Source organism: Sciurus carolinensis, chromosome 14 (assembly GCF_902686445.1).
Source record: "Sciurus carolinensis chromosome 14, mSciCar1.2, whole genome shotgun sequence".
Taxonomy (NCBI): Eukaryota; Metazoa; Chordata; class Mammalia; order Rodentia; family Sciuridae; genus Sciurus; species Sciurus carolinensis.
The window spans coordinates 31,760,594-31,785,383 of record NC_062226.1 but is presented as its reverse complement, the minus strand read 5'-3'; the positions used below and the strand labels follow the sequence as shown (position 1 = coordinate 31,785,383).

The window sequence follows — 24,790 nt, the reverse complement described above, 5'->3', positions numbered from 1 at the left end:
CTTCTTTGCATCTGTAAAGCCTTTTTATCTTTCCATTTTGAAGTTGTCTAATTTACTTGGCCTAGAGAGCAGGGGCTTGGACATTCCCTGCACATCTCCACTATTAGCTTGGCGAGATAATAGTACAGTGGCCAAGAGCTTGCCCTCTGGAGTCAGACTTGGTCCACACTTAAAAGCTGTGTGGCCTGATTTCTCTGAGCTTTGATGATCACATCCATAAATGGGGCAGTGATACCAAAATCAAACACCAGATTACCGAATTCATTTTTGATGTTGTTTCGGTTTGGGGTGATACTTGTCGTATTCTAGTTTTACTGTTGGCAGCCTGGCTGTGCTCAGAGGTCTCACTGGTGAGTTTGCCTATCTCTCTATTTCATGTTATGGTGACATAAGTTGGACATTCAATCATTTAACAACTATCAGTCATGTACCCTGCTATGTGCCAGGCGCTTTCATATATTTGTGTTATTATTTAATCCTCATAACAACAATGCTATCCTCACTTTGCATGTGAAGACACTGAAAACTGCGAGTTTGCTGCTCAGGTAGAATGGCAGGGCAAGGACTGGAGTTCAGACTTGCTGATCTTAAGCCCTGGTGCCTTTTTCCTTGGATCACAGCTATTCCAGAATTCTGTTCTGTTCCTTTTTTTTTTTTCTGAATCTCCTTCAGAATATTTAATCTACTTGCCAATATTACCTTGGTGAGCTTTCACATTTGTTCTCTGGCCTCACCTTTTCTCTGAACGCTAGTTTCACATAGTTTCCAGGTGAGTCTCCATACTGTCTGCTCTGCCATAACCTCAACTCCAGGAGCTACTCTAGTGTTTGGAATGTAGTAGCTGCTTAACAAATATTTTGTGGATGACAAGATCTAAATTTGAACCCAGCTTACTGCATTGTCTCCACTGGACCACCCATCATTAGGCTCATGTTTATAGTCATTTTTACATAATTACCTTTTAAGAGCATCTTTAATAAAGAGGGCAATTCTTTTCTTACTAAATGCACTGGATTAGTGCTGCAAGATAGTTGCATACTACACTTGTTCAAGTAAGGATGGGAATGGGAAGTTTAGGTATAAGAATAAAAGATTGGTGGGGGGGCGTGAGTAGACTACAGGCAATCTAAAGACTTCATTCAGTGTGATGAAATCTTTTGGCAGTATTAGAATTCATTGTATTTTGATGAGTTTGTTGTCTGTGGAATTGTTCAAGTAGAAACAGGCCCTCAGGGTTAATCTAAAGGGATTCCTTCATCAGACCAGATGGCCGTCATGGAGCCTTCCAAATCTGAGTTTCTGAGCTCATTTACTTTCCAGAGTACGTTCAGTCTATATTTATTTTTTTTCTACATCCTAGTGTATATTCCTGCACTGAGCACTAGCTTAGCCTTTCATTGCCACAGGTTTGGAGTATGCACTGTTAAATTTCGACTTGGTTACTTGTCTTCCTAGGCCCTTTGCCACTTTATCTGGTATGTTGGTATCCAATTATTTTAGTACCTTTATTGGGATATAATTTACATACCGTGAAGTTCACCTGGTTTATAATATATCTACAGAGTTGAACAAATGTTACCATAATCTAATTTTAGATCATTTTCCTCACCCCCCAAAGAAATCTTATGTCCATTAGCAGTCATTCACTCTTTAATCCTCCTAACCAACAACCCCAGGCAACTACTGTCAATTAAATTTTATGTAAAACAGAGCTTTTCTTGTGTTGTTCTTAGAAGGCCTTCAGTGCCTTCCTTATCTGTATTAAGAAAACATGTCTTACCTGGAATTCAGTGCTTCCAGCCTGCATTCTCAACTTTACTTCCCATCTCATGAACTCTCTTGGTTGGTTGATTTGTTTCTTGTTGTTGAGAATGCTGTGTGCATCACACCTTCCCTTTGGCTGCCATTTCTTTATCTAAACCTATTTAGGCTTTGAGTCCTACCCTATTAAGTCCTTTCTGAGTAGTATGCCTACTGACTTCTTTGAATGTGAACTTCCATGGCACCTAATGGCATTCAATAATAAGATGCCATGTGGGGCCCTCTTTCCTTGTGTGGTGCAGCTTTGTGTGTGTGTGTGTGTGGGGGGGGTGATTGTCTACATTGGTTATAAGCTTCTTGAGGGCAAGGGCCATGTATGTTTTTTCTTTTTGTCCTCTGTAGCTTAACTGAACATGATCTCACTCTCTCTGGTCCCATAATTATATATTTTTGTGGTTCCCACTCTGAAGGAACCTTGTTCTGAGATGTGCAGTGATGCAGCATGATGATTGCTTCCTCCAGTCACTCATGGCTTGACTGGAAATGGAAGGTGGCATTTTTAGTTTGAAGTTTGAGGCCATTGCAAAAAAAGTAAATTTTGTTTTTGTTTGTTGGTTTCTGCATGAGGAAAGTCTGCTTTGATCACAAGTATTTATAAATAAAACATCTGTTAATTTGGTTTTAACCTTTGTTGTGAAACATGAAATAGGACTGCTAAAAGCAGTTCAGCTTAAGGAGATTCAAGGTGGAGTCTTTATGTGGATAATAATTTTGTCAATTTATGAATTTTTTTTCTCCAATGAAAGATTAAGTTGTAAGACTGAATATTTTTTTCCTCTTTGTGGTGCTGAGAATTGAATCCAGAGCCTCATACATGCTACTCAAGCATTCTATACTGAGCTACACCCCTAGCCCATAAAACAGAAGAATATTTTTATAGTATAGCTTGTCAACAAGAAGAAATTAGAATTCATTCATGTAACATTTATTGAGCATAAAATAATGCTTGGTCATATTTATTAAGGACTTATGGTTTGCCAGGCACTGTTCTGAGTTCTATAAAATCTTATATACTTTAATACATGAAATGTATTGTCTCATTAGTTCTTAAAACAATGCTGTGAGGAGCGGACACTGTTTTTTATCTCCATTTCTCAGATGAGCAAACTGAGGACCACAGATGGCTAAATAAGTGTCTTTAGTCTCATAGCTAGTGAGTGTTGTAGCCAGGCAAATCCAGGTCGTGTTGAGGCCCAGGCAGGCTGACTCTCGAGCTGTCCTTGCATCGTACATATTATGTTCTGAGTGTTAGGAGTTACACAGACAGGGACAACACCACCATCGAGACTCTTAGGAGCTCACGGTCTCACGGCAGAGGATGATGAAAACCCACACAGCTGGACCACAGTGTCATGAGTGTCACCATAGATGGGTGGGTGCCGGGTACGCAGGTCACAGCAGTGCAAAGCAGTGCTTGGTTTCTTTTGCTGTGGGACTTACTCTGACTGCTGGAAGACACCATAAAGCCCTTTGAGGTCAGGATATGTCTTATTTTTGTATCCCCAGCACCTAGCAAAGTATTTGGCATTTGGAAGGTAATTGATAGAAGATCAGTAAATTCGTTATCTATTTTGTGCTGTTCATTATGGTGATTACAAGCCACAGATGTCCACAGAGTCCTTGAAATGTGGCTAGTCAGAATTCAGATGTGCTGCGAGTGTGAAATACCAGACCTGGAGTCTTATTTTTAAAAGAATGACCTAGTGTGGTAGCACATGCCTGTAATCCCAGCAGCTTGGGAGGCTGAGGCAGGAGTATCACGAGTTCAAAGACAGCCTCAGCAACTTAGCGAGGCTATAAGCAACATAGTGAGGCTGTAAGCAACTTTAGTGAGACTCTGTTTCAAGGTAAAAAACAAAAAATGGACTGGGGATGTGGCTCAGTGGTTAAGTGCTTCAGGGTTTAATCCCTGGTACCAAAAATACATAAATAAATAAATACAATTAAGAATTTATATCCTGGTTTCCCTGGCTTTTAGTTCAGTTCCCTTTCTAGGCGTACATTAAATTAATACAATTGGAATATATAAATTTGAGGTAATATGACATCCCTTTAGTCTTGGCACTGGCGACATGATCTCTCCACATTAGTTATCACTGAGCTTAATATTCATTAAAGTTTTTTCCTGTTTATATATAAATTTTGAGCTCCAGAACTTCTGCATTTCGAGTTCTGTTTTTCAAACTTGGCAGCTCTCTTCCTACCTTTCCCTCAGTCTTCCTCTTCCCACACCCATATACATACGCATAGACCTTTATTTCATTCTCTTCTAAATTTGTTCCGTAAATATTCTTCAAATTTCCTTAACACCTTTATTGTATTTGGGGGAGATGAACCCTTTGCCATTACACTGTATGCCGCATACCTAACTAGTTGTGTCACTGGCATGGTACGTGCATTAGTTATCTCTTGTGATTCTCTCAAAAACTGAAGTATAGGTCCTGTTATCTTGATTTTACCGTTTTAAAATCTTAGGTTAGGATCCTCAAGGTCACAGAGCCCATGGGCCCAGAATTTGTAAGCTGGTACCCCAAGAGGCCTGGTGATTTTTCCTACACATGGACAAGCCATTGGGTAACTTTGGGTCCATGTAACTAAGAATAGATGAATTAGTGTGTGTGCTAAAAAAGGTTAAAAAAAAAAAATCTTGAAAATGGAGAGGGGGAAGAGGATAGAGAGAGAGGTCTGGGGAGAGAATATGAATGATCTTGAAGAACAGGTCCCGTCTCCCTTTCCCGCTCCATCTGTCTCACCCTGACTCTGTCCCCTTTCTGATAGTGGTATTACTCACCTTACTTCATTTTTCTTCGATTCAGCTCTGCTCAGCTCAGCTCAGTTCGTATCATTATATCTAAATGAGAACAGATGTTCAGCATGTTTGCAGTGGTTCTCTTTTGATAGAGATATCTTAGGTGATCTTAAATTTCTCTTAATTTGTTCTCTGTGTTATTTGAATTATTTTACAATGAACATTTGCTGAGAAAAAATTTAGGAAGAAACAGCAAAACTTTTCATGAAGAAAAAAGCAGTATGATTACTTTCATTTCAAAAATAAACTTTTTACCCTAACATTTTAGAATCCTATAACTTGTTCTCTACCATTCCAGTGTTTGGGGCCTCAGTTTCAGAGGCCCCAAATGAGTAAGTGACTTCACTCACCTAGAGCCGTAGTATATACCATCTCTCTTCCACAGAAATGAATTTTCTTTTAGACCTAGCATTATTATTTCTTTAGATGAAAAGAAAACCGAAGATGTCTAGTTTTCTTTGGCACATTGTCTTTATACAGTAGCAGCTCACAGTGGTTACATCCTACAAATATTTTTAAATACTTTGAATCTAAACAGTCCTCCTGCTGTGTTTGTGGCCTAATGGGAATTGGAAAGGACCTTGGATCTTATCCAACCCCCATTTGATAAATCTCCTTTCCAAATTGCCTAGCAGGTGGCTAACAAGGGGTGAATTTATTTGCTTTTTCAGAACCTTTGAAAAGTCCATATTTTTCAGTTTGTTTTTCACTACTCAGTGACATGGTTTGTGTTCTTTTAAGATGCTAGTGATCAAAGAGAAGATGTTTATATTGGAAACCACATGCCTTGCCCTGAAAATCTCAATGGTTACTGCATCCATGGGAAGTGTGAATTCATCTATTCTACTCGGAAGGCTTCTTGTAGGTAAGTCAGTGCCTCCAGAGCTGCTGTGGGAAATTTTTTCCATCTGTGGTCACTGCTTTATAGAAGGCAGTGAAATGTGAACTAAATATTACCAAAAAGTAGTGTTTATCTGTAGTAGGGAAGTAACAACAAAAAAACCACAGCAGCATAATAAAAAATACCCTGGCAAGAAATATGCAAACAAAACAAAAACATGTTTTATTAAGGTTTCGAGATTATGGGCTTAACATTTTTAAGATAGTTGCCTATTTTTTAATATAAAAAATAAATATGTTGTATTCCAGTACTATTTTGGTCTTTAGGCAATCTGTCATGGAGTGGTTGAGGGACTATAGAATATATTAAGAAAAGAGAATATGTAACTCAAATAAAATAGATTTCTAAAAATAAGGGAGTGGAGGTGAAGAATCAGGTGTGAGTTGAGAGAGAGAAATGGAAAGGGTGTAAATCCATCTCCCTGATTCCAGAGAAGTTACACAACAGTTCAAGGTCAATGGCAGGTTAGAGCAGGTTAGAAATAGAACAGGGAAAAAGCTAGATCTCAGATTTCCCGACACTCAGCCTAATGATCTTAGTGCCTTCTGCTGCTCTGTGCCTGTTGACCAACGGCACTTCCTGCTGCTGCTGCTGCCAGGAGCTCACCCTCTGTCTCAGTGTGGCCTGCTTAGCAAGGCCAGGTTTCTGCAGACAAAGGGGACATGACTCTGATTCTGCTCACTCCTGCCTCCCGGAGCTGCACCAGAATCCTTTTTCCTCACTTAGTCAAAACATCAAAACATGGAGAGATATTATACTTTGCTTTTGTTCTGTCATCCCAGAAGGCAGTGAGTTTTTTCCAGAAGTGAAAGGAAACTGCTGGACATCCCATCTTCTGTGTTCCTCTACTACTTTAGCTCCCTGCTCCTGATTCTTATTTTCCTCTCTTGCTTAAAAACAACAAAACAAAACAAAGCACTATAAACTGTTAATGATCGAATAGTTCTTTGTTAAGCCTTTGGCTCTTTCGTGATTGGAAGTTCTCCTTATCTTCGAAGAAGCTAGCCTTCCCCTCCTCTTTTCCTAAACATTAAAAAAATATAGATGTATAAAAGAGAACAGGGCCAGGTTTTTAACCAAATCTACAGTGGATTGCTTATACTTGCCCCACAGTGGCATAGATACTTGATAGAAGTTCTTATCCTGATGTCCTGTGGGCATCTTTCTAGATGTCTACATGAAGGAGGAGAGAAGATGATGTTCTGATAATGACATGACACCACTCTCTAGTATTTACCGATTGTAAATAAGGATTGAATAGTATGCTGGTTCAAGGCTTTGGAATCAAATATACTGACTTGGCCAGTTGTTGGCTGTATGTTCTTTGGGAGATACTTAAGATGTCTGTCTTATTTCCTCATTTCTAAAGTCATAATAGTAATAGCATATTGTCTTATAGTGTTGTTAAAATTAAATGAGATCATATACATAAAGTGCTTAGCACACAGTATCTGATGTATAGTATGTATTTAGTAAGTAACAATTGATATTATGAGACTGTAAGCCCATTACCTCAGGGGCTCTTGGTTTTGCTACAGTAGATAGTAAATATTTTTTCAATGACATGTAATGGTTATCAGCTTTGCCCTCTTCTCCATAGGAATTTCTTTGCTAGAGAATCTCTTTCCTATACATTTACTACTAAAAAGCAACTGATATTTTTGTTTTGTCTGAGTATTTACAATGTATTGCTTACTTGGTAATGAATTCTTTCTGGCATTAGGGTGTTAAATTTGAATATAACAAGGATCTCAGGATCTTACCTTCCAAGATCATATAGTCCAGTGAAAGATACTGACAATAACTAACTAAAATATAATTTGGAAAATGCTATCATATACATGAAGTGTTTGAGGACCTCAGAAAACACACTTCAGTCTGAAAGGGGGTAGAGGACATTTTCAGAGGCAGGATCCAGATCTCACAGGAATATTTGTGTCATCCCAGGAGTGTGGCTTTTATTTTAAAGGCAGTGAGAAACTATTACTTTAAGTAACTGTGTTTTGATCATATAGGAAAGACACTGTGGTATTTTGGAAAATGGATTAGAAGGCTGAAAGTTAGCCTGGTGTGTTGGTGCATGCCTGTAATCTCAGTTACTCTGGAGGCTGAGCAGGAGGATCATGAGTTTGAGGACAGCCTGGGCAACTTAGTAAGACTGTCTCAAAATTCTAAATAAAATAAAAAGACTGGGGATGTAGTCCAGCAGTAGAGTGCTTTCCTGTCATGTGCGTGCAAGACCCTGAATTCAATCCCCAGTAGAAAGAAGGAAGGAAGGAATCCTGAAAGAAGCAAGAACCTGAATTAAATCATGGGGTTGCCCTGGCCCTGAGATTAGTAGATGGGTTGGAGATAGAAAATGAAGTAGTTGAATCTTCATATATTGATTGGATATGAGGGTGAAAACATGGGGGTTGGTGGAGGGTAGGAGGATAAAGAGGAAAGTCTCCTAGGTTTCTGTCTAGGAACAAACTGAGCAGGACATAGACTGGGAAGTGAAGCGGTTTGGTAGGAGGAGGTGTTCAGTTTAACATGCTTGGCCTAAGGTGCCTGTGGGGTGTCCAGTTGTGGACATCTGGTAGGCTGCTGGATGTATTTTGGTTTAAGAACTCATGAGAAATATGGGTTGAAGACATGTATTTGAGCATGATTTCATCTCTAGCATGTACCCTTTGGTTTCTGCCTGGTAATATTCCACCCTGGTGGGCCTCCAGTTTATTGATCCTGTCACCTATTCCGTGTCCTTCACCCATTGGACGTCATCATGGTCATTCATTGCAGTTGATCCCTTGCATATGCCTTAGTCCCTCTCTTGTTCATCATATTCACTTGACAAAACTACAGTCCTCATTCATTCCAGCTTCCCCCCGACTGCATGCTGATACCTGTGCCACTGAAAATTGCTGCTGTTGAAAAGCACACCACCAGGTTAACTTACTCACTGATGTGTGTGCCTGTAGGTCTCAAAGTGGGCCCTTCATGCTTCCAGCCAGTCATTTAGTGACTAATCCATTCATTCTTCTCTCCTGGATGGCTGCTTTATACCTTCACCTCTCTCCTCAAATAGTACCTCCTCTCTCATCCTCACTCTCAGCAAGTGATCTTATCTTCAAGTTCACTCAGAAAACTGAAGCAGTATGAAGAGAACTTCCACAGGCTATTACTGTTACCTGCCAGCAATTTGTTACCTTTTCTGCAATGTCATATATCTTGCTGTAAATATTTTACTTGTATTTATTAATAATTTTATTTCTTCCATCTTGCAAATAACCATCTAATTTCCATTAGCTACATTCCTTTCTTTTATAGAAGAACTTGAGAGTTGTTTGTAATCTGTCTCCAGTTCCTCACTTCTCTTCTTGAACTCACCCCAATAAACTTTTGTCCCTAGCACCCCCAGGAGACCATTCTCATTGCTAAAAATCAGTCACTGATTTTTCATCTTAAGTTACTTTTGAAGGGTCAGTAGCATTTGGCACAGCTGATCACTCCCTCCTGTGTGACGCACACTTTTCATTTGGCTTCTAGGATTATACTCCCTCTTGGTTTCTCCCTAGTTTGCTGGACATTTCAGTCTTCTTGGCTGGTTCCTCGTTTGCTTCCTGACTTCCCCAAGTTGTAGTGCTCTAGGGTTCAGTCTTGGTCCTTCCTTAGTGATTCCATCCTGTCTTATGACATATGCTGATGGCTTCTGATTTACATAACTCCCAGAGCTCTCTCTTGAATTTGAGACTTGAATCCATCTGCCTCCTTTACATTTTTACATGAATGTCTGACACCTCAATCTCAGCAGGACTAAAGCGATCTGCTTCCCCTCCTCTAAACGTATTCCACCTGCAACCTTTTCCATCTCAGCTGATGCTAGCTCCATCTCTTTAGTTGCTCAAACAATATCTCTGATACATCTTTGACTTCTCTTTCTCCTGTACCCATATCTAGTTAGCTGGGAAATCCCGTTAGCTTTTCTATTTCAGAATATATCCAGAACTTGATACTTCTCACCATTGCCCATTGCTATTCCCAGTTCAGGCCAAACATTTTCCTTCTCTGGGATTATTTTAGCAGCCTCCTTGAGGTATTCCTGGAGGCCTTACTGAACACAGCAGCCTAAGTGAGCCTTTGAAAATAAGTCAGTAGATGTCATTCCTCTGCTAAGACCCTTCTAGTCGCTCTCCCATCTCACTCAGTGCAGAAGGCCCTACACAGTTTGGCTCCTTCACCTTTCTGTCTTGCTCCCCTTTTTCCTGCCAGCTTCACTCCAGCCACACTTGCTTTTTTGGACACACTGTGCATGGATGCTCCCATTCTAGGGAGCTCCCACTGACTCTTCCTTGGCCTCGTTGCTCTCCTTCCAGTTGTTGGTAAACTCCCTCACCTCCTCCTCGCTGCCTTACTCACACCTTCTTAATGAATGAAGCCAACCCTGACTCCTTATTTAAAATTGCAGTCCTCCCTTTCCGACCTAGACACAGCGCTCAGTTTCTCTTTGTCTCTGTCTGTCTGTCTCTCACAAACACACACTCACACACCACCTTTTAACATAACCCTTTAGTTTACTTATTTTGTTGGCTGACCCGCTTCCTCCCCCTACAGGGTAAGCAGGACATAGTTCTTTCTCTTGTTCACTGCTATATCCCATATACTCACTATAGTAGTGCCTGACACCTAGTAGGTACTCAATAAATTTGTCAGATGGATGTGTGAACGAGTCAGCACATGAGGCCAGTGAATGAGAGAGTACCTGTGGAGGTTATGTGGAATGGAAGAAGTAGAGGGTGGAGGACTGAACCCCCAGATCTCCCTTAATGAAATAAGGGAAGAAATAATTACTTAGTACTTAATACTCCAGATATTTGGAGAGTGCAACTGAAAGTCAGTTACAGAAAATGATACCCAGGGAGGATTACTTGAATGATATACAGCCTAATGATTCTTTCTGATACTGATTTTAATCTTTGGACTGAACTAATCTGTCTGAGGCTGCATATCTAGGACATGGTTATAGCTCTCTATGGAACTGTTTTGATTTTACTGAGCTTTGACTCTTGGCCATTAGCCTACCATGAAGGGCATTATTTTTAAAATCCCAAGACCTCATTATGTTATTGAATTTACTGCAGCTCTGTCATTGAGGTTACTGTTCTCTATGTTAGAAGGTGCTATCTTTAAATGAGAGGAAATTCCCTCGAGTTTAATGACAGTAGTAACTGTGCTTATTGGAAATGATTTGTTTGATTTATTTTATGGAGATGACTTTTTGTGTTAGTGACCAACCTCTCTCTCTCCCTTGATTTTGGAATATTTTCATCACCTCAAAAAGAAATCTCATTTCCTTTATCTTTTACTCCTAAATCTTCATATTTATCCCAGCCCTAGGCAGCCCCTGATCTGTTTAATGGATTACTTATTCTGGATATTTGTGTCATTTCTTTCACTTAGTTGATGTTTTTAAGCTTCATCCATATTGTAGTATGTCTGAGCACTTTGTTCCCTTTTATGACTGAATAATGTGTAGGAATACCACATTTTAAAAATCCACTCACCAGTTGAATGTTTGCGTTGTTTACACATTTTGGCTGTTAGGAATAATGCTGCTGTGAGCAATTGTTTGCAAGTTTTTGTGTGGACATATGTTTTAATTTCACTTGGGTAAATGCCTAGAAGTAGAATTGTTGGGCCAAGTAGTAAACTCTGTGTTTAACTTCTTAAGGAAAGCCAGACTCTTTTCCATAATAAGTGCACCATTTTATATTCCCTACAGAGTTCTTCCTTACTAACATTTGTGGTCATCGACATTTAGAATCAAGCCATACTGTGAGTGTGAAGTGATAGCTTATTGTGGGTTTGATTTGCATTTCCACAATGACTAATGATGTTGGACATCTTGTGCTTATTGGTCATTTGTATGTCTTCTCTGGAGAAATGTCTGTATAGATCTTTTGCCCATTTTTTATATGATCTTCTTATTCTTTATATGTTCTGGGTACAAGTCCCTTATCAGATACATAATTTGCAATTTTTTTCCTACTTTGTTATCTTTTCATTTTCTTGATAGCATCCTTAAGCACGAAAGATCTTAATTTTGGTTTAGTCCAATTTATCTTTGTTGTTGTAGTTATTGTTGCTGTTGCTTTTGGTGTCACATCTAAGAAATTATTGCCCAATCTGAGGTCACAAAGATTTACTCCTGTATTTTCTTCCAGGAGTGTTATAGCTTGAACTCTTAGATTTAGATTTATGATCCACTTTATGTTGTGAGAGGAGGCTTTGTTCTTTTGCATGTGAGTATCTAGTTGTCCCAGCATCCTTCTTTCCCCATTGAATTGTCTTGGTTATACTTGTTAAAAATCAGATGGCCGTAGATGTGTGGCTTTATTTCTGGGTACTCAGTTCTGCTGCATGAGCTGTGTATCAACCTCATTACTGTTTGTCTTGTCTGCTTGGAAGCTTAGAGCCCAGTGTGATACCGCCTGACAGGTGTCCAGGAACCTCAGGGACTGGGCTGGTAAACTCACATCACCCTGGCTTTCCTTGTTTCCCTTTGTTTCTATTGTTGTTATGTGGGCTTTAGGCTAAGCTGCCTCAAATCCTTTTGTAACAAGGTCTGGGATATCAGTAAATACACACATGCTGTCCTTACACATCACATATTTTATTAATCAGTTCCAACTGAAGCTTGGCTAATTTATACACTTCACTTCTGTCAGCTTACCAATGTGAATTTTCTGTTCAATATCTCAAATGTTTTCCCCTTTTAAATTATCAGCTGATGATGCCTTTGTATTTACTTTAATTAGAGTTCATATGATTTCTAAGATTAGTGCCTACTTGACTGCTTTGCTCTTTGTCATTAATAACTTATTTTCATCTCCCGCCTGCATCTTAAATGTTTGTGCTTTGTATACTGAAAAGACTTGAATATAATTTGGCGCTGTGTTCACAGAACTCTAAATGTTTATGCCTGTTTATTGAATAATCCAGCTGTCTAAACCTGTAGAATATCTACATAGTCACTTTCACAAGATGCTTACCACACTTATTTTATAATTGTGAAAAGTCCAAAGCAACAAGTAGGTCTTAGAATGGGGAGCAGATCAGTTAACTGCATTATTGTCACTGAAGAGAGTATTGTGATTTTATTTTGAAATGATGATGACGAAGACTATATAATATAGAAACTGTAAATTAATCTGATTTAAAATAAATGAAAAAAGCACCATGTAAAATAGACATGTCAGAAAGGCTAGGAAAATATATAAACAACTTCTTTTTTTTCTGATGATAGGAAAGTGACTTTCTATTGCTGTTTAAATTTTATTCTTTTGTGTCTTTTAATTTAGAAATCTGATAATACATAAGAATTTTGTAATTCTCATTGGATTTCCATTTCTTCCCCTTTTAGATGTGAATCTGGTTACACTGGACAGCACTGTGAAAAGACAGACTTTAGTATTCTCTATGTAGTGCCAAGTAGGCAGAAGCTCACTCATGTTCTTATTGCAGCCATTATTGGAGCTGTGCAGATTGCCATCATAGTAGCGATTGTCATGTGCATAACAAGGTAGGTAATGATGTAAGAAATGTAAGCTTTAAATTGGGGGTGGGTTGTAGGCTGGGCTTGTGCCTCAGTAGTGGAGTTCTGCTTAGCACTCACAAGGCCCTGGGATCAGTCCCTAGCATCAAAACTCCCAACAGCAAACGCCCCAAAACTAGAGGTGGGTAGCTGTTAAGATATAGGAAAACTTCCAAGCAAACTTTAATGATAGGTGTTTTAAGTTTGCTTCAACGTATTAGGGAAAAGCCTAGGGGTCTGTTCCCTGTTATTTCCACGTGGTTTTGACCTCTCTCTGTCTTCTTTAGTATGTGGGTCAGAACTCATTCTCAGGGTTACAGGCAGAGAGTCTATGAGAATAGTCTATGAAATAAAGGAATTTAGGGATCTTGGAACTGTATATTTGAGCAGTGTGTTCAGTGCATGTAACAGAAGAACCATGTAGAAATGTTTTAAGCCCTATGGGCCACAATGTGTTTTATGCCCTGAGATTATACTATATTTGTAGTAACAGAATAGAATAAAGGAAGAAATCAGAGGTTAAACATAACTGCCTTTCTTATTACATTTTTCTTAGCATTATTTCATATTCTAGATTACAGTGATAAGTAATAGACTTTAAATTCTGTGTCATAAATTAAACCATTTATCATAAATTAAAGAACTTATTTGGAGCACAGTTGGCATGAATGGGTGTTTCCCAAACTGAGTGGAAATAGTATGTCATGCTAAACTAGACCTGAGAAACGTCAGAGCAGATGTCCTTGTACCTCCCAGTCTCCTGTCTTTCTTCTTGCTGCTCACCTTTTCCTATCTCCTTTAAGGTTTGGCACAGATGTTCCATAAGCCTCATTTTTATACTTTCCTCCATTTGGGGGGCAGGGGATTGGAGCATATCAAGTACAGATATTGGCAGGCCATATTGGATTTATGGCCTTTCTATCTAAAGTCTGGATAGAAGCCAACCCTTCAGTTGTCTCAGCCATCTGGAGTCGAAATGATAAATCTAGAAATGATTAAAAAATGTTTTCTGAGTAACATCTATTTTTCATAAAATTCAGGTACTAAAGTCAATGCACTTCATTCCACAGAACAGATGATCTTCCCTTAGGCAGGACTACTGAGTATAAAATTGGGCAGTAGATCAAAGTTAGGGACACAATGACATAACAAATAATGACAACAGGAAGAAAAGATGGGAAAAAACACATAGAAGCAGGGCTGGCTGGCCATTTAATATAGACTCAGAAATTAACTAGTTTGCCTGTGGTCATCCAGTAACTAGTAAGTAGAAGTGTCTGGGTTTGGATTCAGTGCTGTCTGATTCCCAAATCATTCATCTTCCTCTGAACCATCAAGAGGAAGGTCCACATCAGTCATGATGAGAAATAGATTTGTTAGGTATGACCATTGCATAAGAGCTGGGTTCAGATTTAATTTTATAATAGTCTAGGGTTTTTCAGCAGGGAAGGGGTTTAATGTAAAGCATTTTCGAAAGCATTAGTCAAAGAGTCATGTGCAAAATTCACTGGAATAGGGAAATTATATGGTGATGGGGGGCCATTATGCCTTCGGGTATTAACATTGGAGTAAAAGCAGGAGTGGGGTAATAAGTGATTTGGAAGATGAAAGAAGGAATAGATAAAGGGAAGGGAAGATTTTTGAGGTCAGGTGATATGGGCCATTTTGAGAGGATCTACAGATGTTGGAAACACTGAGTGGCTTAGAGATGATCTCTTCCTTTGGAGAAGTGAGGAAACTAAACCCTGAGTTGAGAAGTACCTTGTCCAAAGACATAGAACTAGTTAAGCCCTTTTATAACCCCTAATCCAAACCTTTGCCCTACTCTGTGATTCTACTCTCAGTGTGCTGTAATCCTCGACTCCTAAATTAAAATTACCTACTGGGTACTTGTTAAGTTGGTGCCCTCAAGTTGGTGCCCATGATCATTTGCTGCCTTCCCACCCACTTGGACACCACAGTGACACAGTCTTCACTACCCATTGTCTCTACAACCAAAGAGTCATCTTATTGGCTTTTATCACAGATGTTTCTTTGGTCTTTTTGTTGTGACATCTCCCTTAGAATGTCTTGCGGTCTTGGATTTGGAATGTTATGTACTTGAACTTTTCTCCATTGAATTTTTAAGGAGTGTCTCTCTCCCACAGTCTCTTGTGGGACAGCTGTCCACATATCACATCGTGTTGCTTGTTAGGAATCTTCCTTTAAAAGGATGTTTCCACTGACTACATGAGCCACATTTTCTTTTATGCTTGGAGTCATCTTTTATGTTTTTAGACCTACAGAATGACAGATCGGCAGGGACCTTCAACATCTCCTAGCCAAACCCCCTTATTTTTTAGAAGAAGAACCATGACCTCAGAAAGCTGGAACTTTTCCAAGGTGCTGGTGAATTAGTGCTGGTTGGTGAGGGTTACTTGACCTCTCCACTAGTTTCCTAATTTATGAAATTGAGATGATTTGAGTTCTGTTTACCTCAAAAGGATTAGTGAGATGAAACTTTGGAAAACTGTACACAAAATGGAAGTGTTATCATAAGGCTTTTAAATCAAGGCAAAGCAGTATTCTTTGAAATTGAATAAAAGCATGGAGTGTGAGAGTAGGAACACTCATTGTTACAGGACTTTCCATCAGATGATGAATTCCTTTATAACCAGATATTATAGAGGTTAGTCTAACTTCTAATTTAATATTTTACATATAGGAAAATTGAGATTGCACAGCAAGTTAGGAGCACAGTCTAAACCCCAAGTTATCAGAATTCATCCCAGCCACTTCATTGTACTCTACATAACAGCACCTTGAGCTAGTAGGAGCCAAATTTCTAATCTAGGAGGCAGGCATGAGCAGTTACAGTGCCATGGAGAAAAATTACAGTAAAACAAGGGCAGAATCCAGGAATATTCCTTATTCTCAGGGGTCCCAGTTCCCAAGGAGTTCTGTGTTGTGCCCAGCAGAGCGTGGAACATCTCCTTTTGAGTCTTTATCTAAAATCAGTAGGCATTAAGGCTAGGAATGTAGCTTAGTGGTAGAGTGATTGCCCAGCATGTATGAGGTTCTGGGTTCAATCCCTAGTACTATTTAAAAAAATAGAAACAAAGTAACATGCAGAGTAATTCATATCTGAAGCTAATAAGCTTACTTTTTCTTGATTTCTTCCTTCATCTAAGCTTTTTTTTTTTTTTTTTTTTTTTTTTTAAATCATTTTGAAGGTGCCAAAACACAGCCAAGGTCCTTTTTGCTGTCACTAATTTCATGTTATCAGTCACTGTGGCTGGGGAGTTGCCAGGCCAGAGGAGGGACAGCATTCGCTCAGGGATACAGACGGAGTAGGATGGACACTGGGAATGAGTTTTGTTTGTGTCTGTTTCTAACCATACGTCTGATCCTCCCAGCCCTGCTTTATGGGGAAGGTCGCAACCTGACATTGTGTTTGTCCTCATATTATCTGGTACCCAATAGCTTCTTGTTTGCTTGTTAGGTGATTGTATGCAGTATGGCTTTATGTATGAAGTGTGTGCTACTTTGAAAACATTTGAAATATCCTTAACAAAATGCTTAAAGTGATACTTTTTTCTTCTTTTTTTTTTTTTTTCCTTAATGCAACAGAAAATGCCCCAAAAATAATAGAGGACGTCGACAGAAGCAAAACCTAGGTCATTTTACTTCAGATACTTCATCCAGAATGGTTTAAATTTATGACTTTTATATGTACACTGCCATGTGATGTACACTTATGTCTTTTTTTAAAGAATGGGAATATTTATTTCAGAGGCCTTATTTTTGGACATTTTTAGTGTAGTACTGTTGGCCTGTATTTAGAATATTCAGCTACAACAGTTTTGGACTGTTCAGTAGTCTTTGTTTTATGTTTTTAAATGCAGAAATTGATTTAACGAATTTGTACCACATGGTAATTCCAAGACTTGTTCTTTACCCATGGAATGTAATATTTTTGCAAAAATGGACCCACTTCACAAATGGTTATAAAGTCATACTCACTTCTTCTACAATAACCACAGCAAATGACCAAGCATGAACTAAAGTTAAAGATGTTTACAGATTACTTTTCTTACAAAAAAAAATCTAGAAGACACTGTGTTTAAAATAGATATTTAAATGTTTTTGAGATTTAGTACCTGATTTTTTAGACACTGCCTACCGCATGAACTGTAAAGCTGTGTGTGTTAGACGTGAAATATTTATAAGATGTACGGACAGGAATTTGATTATTCCTCTCTTTGAAAAAATAATCCTCTTAATTTGAAAAAGTATCTGGTAGTAATGATGCAGCAAATCATCGAGAAGTAGATTTAGGTATTGTTAAAATAGGCTTTTAACAAACAGATTGGAATAAAGCCTACACTATCAGTGAAACTACTTTAATACACATTCATTTTTAAACAAAATATTTGTTTTAACATACATAAACAAATTGTACCAGTGTTTGTAAATACAATGCAAAAATTATTGTTAATGATTGGTGCTCTTAAAATGAGCTTAAAAATGACCTAAGACCTCTCTCCAAATTTGTCCTGTAGTCATAGCTATATTAATAGATTGTTGGTGTTTAAAGGTCTGAAGTGTGAGTAGAATGTATTGAGCTGTTTAATGTGTAGTTTAGATACTCAAAAGTATGCATGTAGAATTTAAAAAATAATGATTGAAATTAAATAATAATTTTAATATTTGGTTTGGAAAAGCATGTTATAATATAATGTTTTCACTATATGGCCTCTTTTGGTGTGTTTATTTACTATATTCTTTGATATTGATATATCAGTATATAGAACAGGTGAAGTTAATAGAAAAATCAGATTTTAATTTGAAATTCCCCTTTGGTTTTATAAGTACTGCTTAAAATTATCTAAAGATAAAAACTTTAGCCAGTATTTGGAATTTGCTTCATTACTTGGCTTTAAGGCTTAATATTAGTAACATGGTGGCTTTAGTGAACTTTTTTAAAAAAGCTTTCCTCTTCTACCCACACAGTCCTATTTGAGTCCCTTAGTCAGTCAGCAAGCATGTTTGGAACAGTCCCTGGTCCTTTGCAAGGGCTCATATTGCAGAACAGTCACGTATTTGGGTATTTGTCGTTATAAATACTTGACTGTTCTCCAGGGGTGGGGTTTCCAGCCCTTTCAGCAATTCCGTTGAGCTGGCTCTGTGCTCTAAGTGTCTGAATTGATTGCAGTAGGACATCTTTCACTGAGAAATAAATAAAATGGAACAGAATGGGTCTGCTTCAAATGCTGATAAAATCCCCCAGAATCGCCTGTCGAGTATTACCGAGGATGAAGACCAAGATGCTGCTCTTACCATAGTGACTGTGCTGGACAAGGTAGCCACCATCGTGGACTCTGTTCAGGCGAGCCAGAAGAGAATAGAAGAGAGACACAGGGAAATGGAAAATGCCATAAAATCTGTTCAGATTGACCTGTTGAAGCTTTCACAGTCACATAGCAATACAGGCTATGTCATTAACAAGCTGTTTGAGAAAACCCGAAAAGTCAGTGCTCACATTAAAGATGTGAAGGCCCGGGTGGAGAAGCAACAAGTTCATGTGACAAAAGTTGAAACCAAGCAAGAGGAAATAATGAAGAAAAACAAATTCCGTGTGGTGATATTCCAGGTAAGCTTGCACTTGTGTTCAGTTTGATTTCTGTTATCTCTTACGTTCTTTAATTGTCAACAGGTTATATCAGTGGTTTCCAGTATCACATCTTAGCCATTGTATATATTAATGCAGTGCAATTCCATATCAACAGGAACCTCAGGATAAAATCATTTCTGTGTTAACTAGTACACTATCCATCATATCAGTATTTTGAGCTCTCAACCATTTCATGTAATATGAACTGTGGCTCATAGGTTAGGCTATTTCTTCCCTTTGAAACTTAATATTGCTGAAGCTCTTTCAACATATTAGCTTATTAGCACAATACCCTCTCATAGTCTTCAAGAATGTTAGAACTAGAGGAGACTTAAAAAAACTTTAGTTTAAAATACCTCCTTGTTGCATAAAAGAAGAAACTGGGAGGGATGCTTGTGATTCGGCTACACGGAAAAAAATGAAGAAACTGGAGACCAGTACTCCCAACAATAATCATTTTACTCATCATGGGGAGTCAGCAAAGCCCAACTAGGAAAATACAAAATTCAGAAAATGATTTGTCTATGGAAATTTTTACATATGTCTTAATAATGAGAAAAATTATTTCTTAGCAACCAATCAATTTTACATTGTTTTAACAATATCAAAGAGACCAATGTCACATAAATTACTCATCTAATTGCAAAGTCTCTTTACTTAGCTAATTTAATATAATAATAAGTTGAGCTAAGTTCCTAGAACCCTACTCAATACTCATATTTTTTGAAATAGGAATATATCCATGGCTAATGCATAATACATATAATATATGTTTTTTTTTTGGGGGGGGTTGGTGCTTGGGGATTGAACCCAGGGCCTTGTGCATGCTAGGCAAGCACTCTATCAACTGAACTATATCCCCAGCCCCTTGTACAAAATATTTTTAAAACTCTTACAAATTAAAAGGAAAAGTTGAATTCTGCTTCAACAGCTTAAAACAAAAACCAGGAAAGTCATTATCTGGCAGCTCACAGAGAATGAAATAAATAAGAACAGAATTCATCTTTCACATATTTAAACACTGGCAGTTACTAAAACATATACTCAGTTTAAGTGGAGGAGTAAACATGCACTTTCATGTTCTGCTGGCAGGAGTATTAGTTGGTACAGAATTTCTGAAGGGCAGTTCAGTAGTATATATTAAGAACTTTAAAAGTGTACAAACCTTGACTCCAAAATTTTGTGTCAAAGAATTTTTTCTAGCATGACATCAGAAATATGTGCAGGGATGTTCACTGGTGCATATCACAACTGTATTTTTTTAAATGGTGCACATAGGGAGAAAAAAACCGTAGAATAAAAACAAAAGGAAATAGGGACACAGTTGGATTATATAGGCAAACATTTGCACACTATCAGGGTCAATTCTCCATGACCCTCTGTTGACTGATGAGAGTTACATTAGAATAGTAGAGAGGTATTTTAGATCTGTTTTTAAAAGCTTGTGCTTGTAGGTTACTTAGGGAAAAGAATAGGGAGGATAAAGAAGGATGCTTCAAAGGCGGACAAAGTGGACTATTCCATTAGCAGTCTTTTACCATTTTGCTTTCCTTCCAGGCCCCTAGAGGCCTTTCTCCAGGCTTAAACATTTCACCTTGCTTTCAGAGCCCAGGTCCAAGGTTAGTATAAGTAGTGAGGATCTAGATTTGGTCTTGAAGAACGTGGTGTTAGTTCTTTGATTCACCTTCTGAGGGCATTTGCAGTAGTGGGTGTATCTCATCCTCTGCTTGCACGTGGCCTGCCAGGGAACACACTTGGCATCTGACACTTCCCTTGAGGACCTTTGTTCAAAGCAGTGGACCAGGTGCCAGACCAGATATATAAAACCTACAATGAAGAGGTTTTATAAAAGTTCTGTTTGTTCATTGCCAACTTTGAGACACTAAGTTACCTAGGACCTTGCTAAGTTGCTGAGGCTGGCTATTTTTTTTTTTTTCCCAGTAACTTATTAATAATATACTTTTTTTTTTGAGCCTCTGGAGTTACTTACAGGAACTGAGAGGTACTAGTTTAAGGCAGATCTCATTTCTTGTATGATATAATATCATGAAGATTTTGTGAATTAAGTTGCTCAAAGTAAGCAGCAGTTTGTCAAAAAGCAATTGCTGGGACTGGGGCTATAGCTCATTGGCAGAGTGCTTATCTAGCACGTGTGAGGCACTGGGTCCATTCCTTAAGAATCACATTAAAAACAAAGAAAACAAACAAAGGCGTGCTAGAGAAAAGATAATGACACATAACAATGGACATAGAACTCGGATTCATAAATTTATGTTAGAACTACAACATGCACATGGTTATTCTTAGTTAGAATTACTTATAATTTTCATAGATTTTGTGTATAAATGATTATGTGGCGATTGCTCCTTCTACTAATATTTTCTTGACTGTATTCTTTTGGTGTCATATCTCATTTCTCCTATGGTTGTGTATGGCTAAGTTTCTGCTCAATCCTGGATATTGGCATTTAAAAAAGTACTTTGTATTTCTTATACAGTTAAAGTATGAACACATTTTGATGTGTTCATGATGATCCCTCTCATCCTGCAAGCTAGGACTTGCACTATATCTTCTGATACTTGCTCAGAAACATAAATGGCCAAGTGAGATATTTGGCCATTTCCTTAGATACTTATATGTATCTAAAATCCCCCTGGCTATATGGATATTCAAATCCACCTTCCTCTCACCCATGAATCAAAAAAAAATTTTTAAACCTGGACTTTTATAAACAAATATAATTGTATTTAGAGATCAACTATAAATTGATCTTACAATCTTCAGTTATCATTGCAGCATATTCACCATTAACTCATGGTGTTGCTGACTCAGAAGAGAAACAGAGTTCCCATAGCAAATACTTTTTCTGACTCTGCCTCTGTTTTACTTTTTTGAACCCAGAGATGCTTAACCACCAAACTACATCCCCAGCCCTTTTCATTTTTTACTTTGAGACACTCAGTTACCTAGGACCTTGCTAAGTTGCTGAGGCTGGCTTTGAACTTGTGATCCTCCTGCCTCAGCCTCCCAGGCCACTGGGATTACAGGTATGCACCACTACACTCGGCCTTCTACTTTGTTTTTAAGCCTGATTTTACACTTTTTGTTCTGTAGTTGAGGAGAGAGGAGTGTGTGTGATTTCAGTCAAGATATATTTGAAGTTTTCATAGCAAGATTGTGAGGGTTTTTTCCCTACCAAGCAGTAATTACTCTTCAGCTCCTTCCTTTTCTAATTATACCTTTTTAGGCCAGACCAACCCACACTGTGTTGCTGAAACTACTCCCTGCAGCAGGTGTCAGGAAAGCGGGGGGACTAATTTTGCTGCCTTTAACTGATTCATCAGAGAGTTATGAGACGCCCACCTCTGCGCTTTTTTTTTTTTTTTTTTTTTTTTTTAGCTCATAGACATTGCAATCCTGTAGGCAAAGAATTTAATTTTAAGTAAGTATCCAAAGAAATAAGGTTCCAGGGATTCCTTCCTGACTGTCGGGCTAAGTTTTAGAGTATGTGTATATGTGTTTCTAGTATACTTATGATGTCTTTTTTTATTGAATAGAATTAATCTCAAATAGGAACAGTTTCTTTTTAAAACTGTCATTCATGGTGTAGTTAAAAATCTCATGGTCTTTGAGTTTTGCCTGTTTATTTTTAGAAGTGAGCCATAAGTATTGAGCTGGGTTTCTTTATACATATGTGGTCTGGTCTGCTCTCAAGGCCATCCGTGTCTGTCATGTTTTCCAGTTCAGTTCTTGTTCTTTGACACATCTGGCATTGTTGGTGCTGGAGGAATTGAGAGTATTGTATGTTGCTGGTTTGGAGAAGTGGAAAAGTAGGGTCTCAAACTGAAGAGCCTTCTAATCGTCCTAAAGAATTTTGAGTGCTCTCCTTCAAATACTGACAGATTCTCCCCATAGTTTGAAGGGGATGTATCAGGGCAGTGCTTTAGAAATGTTTCTCAGGGTGATGAGAAATGGTGATGTTCTGGAGGTAGAAGGATCGGTGAGGAATTAGTGCACAGGTTCAGGCCTGAGATGACAAAGATCTGCATTAAGACGTTGGTAAAGGAGGGTGGAGGGGGAAGGGACCAGATGAGTTATCACATAGAGTCAGTGACAATACTTGGTAAACTGTTGAATGTGGGGCAAGACAGGGAGGAAACTTTGAGATGATGATTCTGAGGTGTCTGTCTTCTGTGGCACCAGGATGGTTATTGGTGCTGAGTGGTACAGGAAAAGTACAGGTGAAGAGGATGGTGGATGAGTGGATTTTTGGTCTTGCTCAGTTTGAGGTGCCTGTGTTATTTCCATGTGGAGCAGTCTGCTTATCATTTAGATGGGTCTTCATCTTAGGAGAAAGGCAAAGGTGAAGAAAATGGGTGAGAAAGGGCCAAGTAGTAAGAATCCCTGAGAAAGGCCATTTTAAGGAGCTGCAGAGAATAAGGGATTATGGAAGAGGTTTGCAAGTTGGCCATAGGTAAAAGACTTCTTTATTGCAAATGAAGCACTAACATGTTTTTTTTTTTTCCTGTCCTTCAGGAAGAGATTCGGTGTCCAACATCTCTGTCTATTGTTAAAGACAGAAACCTAGCTGAGAATCAGGAGGAGGAAGACGAAGTCTTTGATCCCCCAATAGATCTCTCTTCAGATGAAGAATATTATGTTGAAGAAAGCAGATCTGCCAGGCTCAGAAAGTCAGGCAAGGAGCGCATTGATAACATCAAAAAGGCCTTTTCCAAAGAAAACATGCAGAAGACACGGCAGAATTTTGACAAGAAAGTGAACAGAATTAGAACTAGAATAGTAACTCCAGAGAGGAGAGAAAGGTTAAGGCAGTCGGGAGAAAGGTTGAGGCAGTCCGGAGAGAGGCTGAAACAGTCAGGGGAGAGATTTAAGAAGTCTATTTCTAATGCTGCTCCCTCAAAGGAAGCTTTTAAGATGCGAAGCCTGAGAAAAGCGAAGGACCCCACAGTGACCCAAGGTCGGGACGGGGACAGGGAGATGGGCGTGGATATCATTGCAGGGAGCCCATCTCTGGGCCCTGTTCATGAGCTGCACACTGATGAGCTCAGTGACACAGAACAGGAGGCCACCAGGGTGGGGTATGCTCCCCGAGAAGGAGAGGATGTCCCAACCCCCGAGCCTTTAAAGGTTACTTTTAAACCTCAGGTGAGAGTGGAGGATGATGAGTCTCTTTTGTTAGATTTAAAGCAGTCTTCATAAAAAGAGAAATTAAGAGTCAGTCTACATCTCCTTAATCATGCATTTTTAGTTTAACTAGCCATTTACTTTTATTTATATACTATGTAGGAAAAAAAATGGTATGACTATTTCATTTCTTATGATCCTATAAATATTATATACTTTTTCTTGTAACTTCCTTGGGTATGATTCTAGCAGCTTTTTCTCTTACATCATTCTTTCTCATGACAGCTGTGGCTTTGTAAGTTCCTTTCTCTTGGCCACCAGGAAAATAGTTGCCTAACTCAGGCCAGGTAGATATTTGGGCATCCAAAACAAATGAAGGACAAATTTGTGCCCAACATTTCCAAGTGAAGTCCAAATTTTGGTCTAGATTGTTCTGGCCAGTCTCAAAGTGGGGAGTAACTAATGTGTGGATTATATCACCCAGATGTTTGAATCAACAGATTCTTTCATAAGTCAGGAATCAACATCCCTTTTGAAGATTTTACATAAAAAAAAAAAAATTGAAGTTCTGAACTTGTTTTAGCATCATAGCTTTATTAATGGTGAGATACCTGGCAAGTCACCTGGTGATTCTCACTGATAGACATGGAAAAGGGTTTGCCTGTCTTGCCATCCCAGAGGGCTGTTGTGCTGTTAGAGGAAATGTCACACACTCTAGGGAAACAAGAAGTACATCCAGAGAAATAGAAACCATGCTGTTCCCTCAAAATCAGAGTCAAAATACTTAGACACAAAGAAGCCCTGGGTACCAGGCACTGTAGGCCTGGGTTGGACAGAAAGTAAAGTTGATCTTCAGAAGTCTTCACAGACTCAAGAGTGAAAAATAAA

The 24,790-nt window shown here is 38.6% G+C and overlaps 2 protein-coding genes across 3 annotated transcripts in view; both read left to right on the top strand.

Annotated features, from left to right (window-relative positions):
- The window catches only part of Tmeff1 (transmembrane protein with EGF like and two follistatin like domains 1), an 85,050-nt gene extending 67,215 nt beyond the window's left edge, over positions 1-17,835 (top strand). For both annotated transcript variants that reach the window (XM_047524072.1, XM_047524073.1), the window contains exons 8-10: positions 5,372-5,495; positions 12,934-13,092; positions 16,714-17,835. In XM_047524072.1, the coding sequence (XP_047380028.1) occupies positions 5,372-5,495; positions 12,934-13,092; positions 16,714-16,798 (368 nt within the window). In that variant the 3' untranslated portion in view covers positions 16,799-17,835. The remainder of the gene's footprint in view (positions 1-5,371; positions 5,496-12,933; positions 13,093-16,713) is intronic.
- A 132-nt stretch (positions 17,836-17,967) lies between these two features.
- On the top strand, positions 17,968-24,520 carry Cavin4 (caveolae associated protein 4). Its single transcript, XM_047524074.1, has 2 exons — positions 17,968-18,736; positions 23,294-24,520. The coding sequence occupies exons 1-2, from the start codon at positions 18,329-18,331 to the stop codon at positions 23,975-23,977; spliced, it is 1,092 nt and encodes a 363-aa protein (XP_047380030.1). The 5' UTR covers positions 17,968-18,328; the 3' UTR covers positions 23,978-24,520.
- Positions 24,521-24,790: the final 270 nt, after the last annotated feature.

Excerpts from the sequence above, each read along its gene's own strand:
- Cavin4 (XM_047524074.1), top strand. The coding sequence starts at position 18,329 with ATGGAACAGAATGGGTCTGCTTCAAATGCTGATAAAATCCCCCAGAAT. Across the intron at positions 18,737-23,293 it reads TCCGTGTGGTGATATTCCAG|GAAGAGATTCGGTGTCCAAC; the intron begins GTAAGCTTGCAC and ends CCTGTCCTTCAG.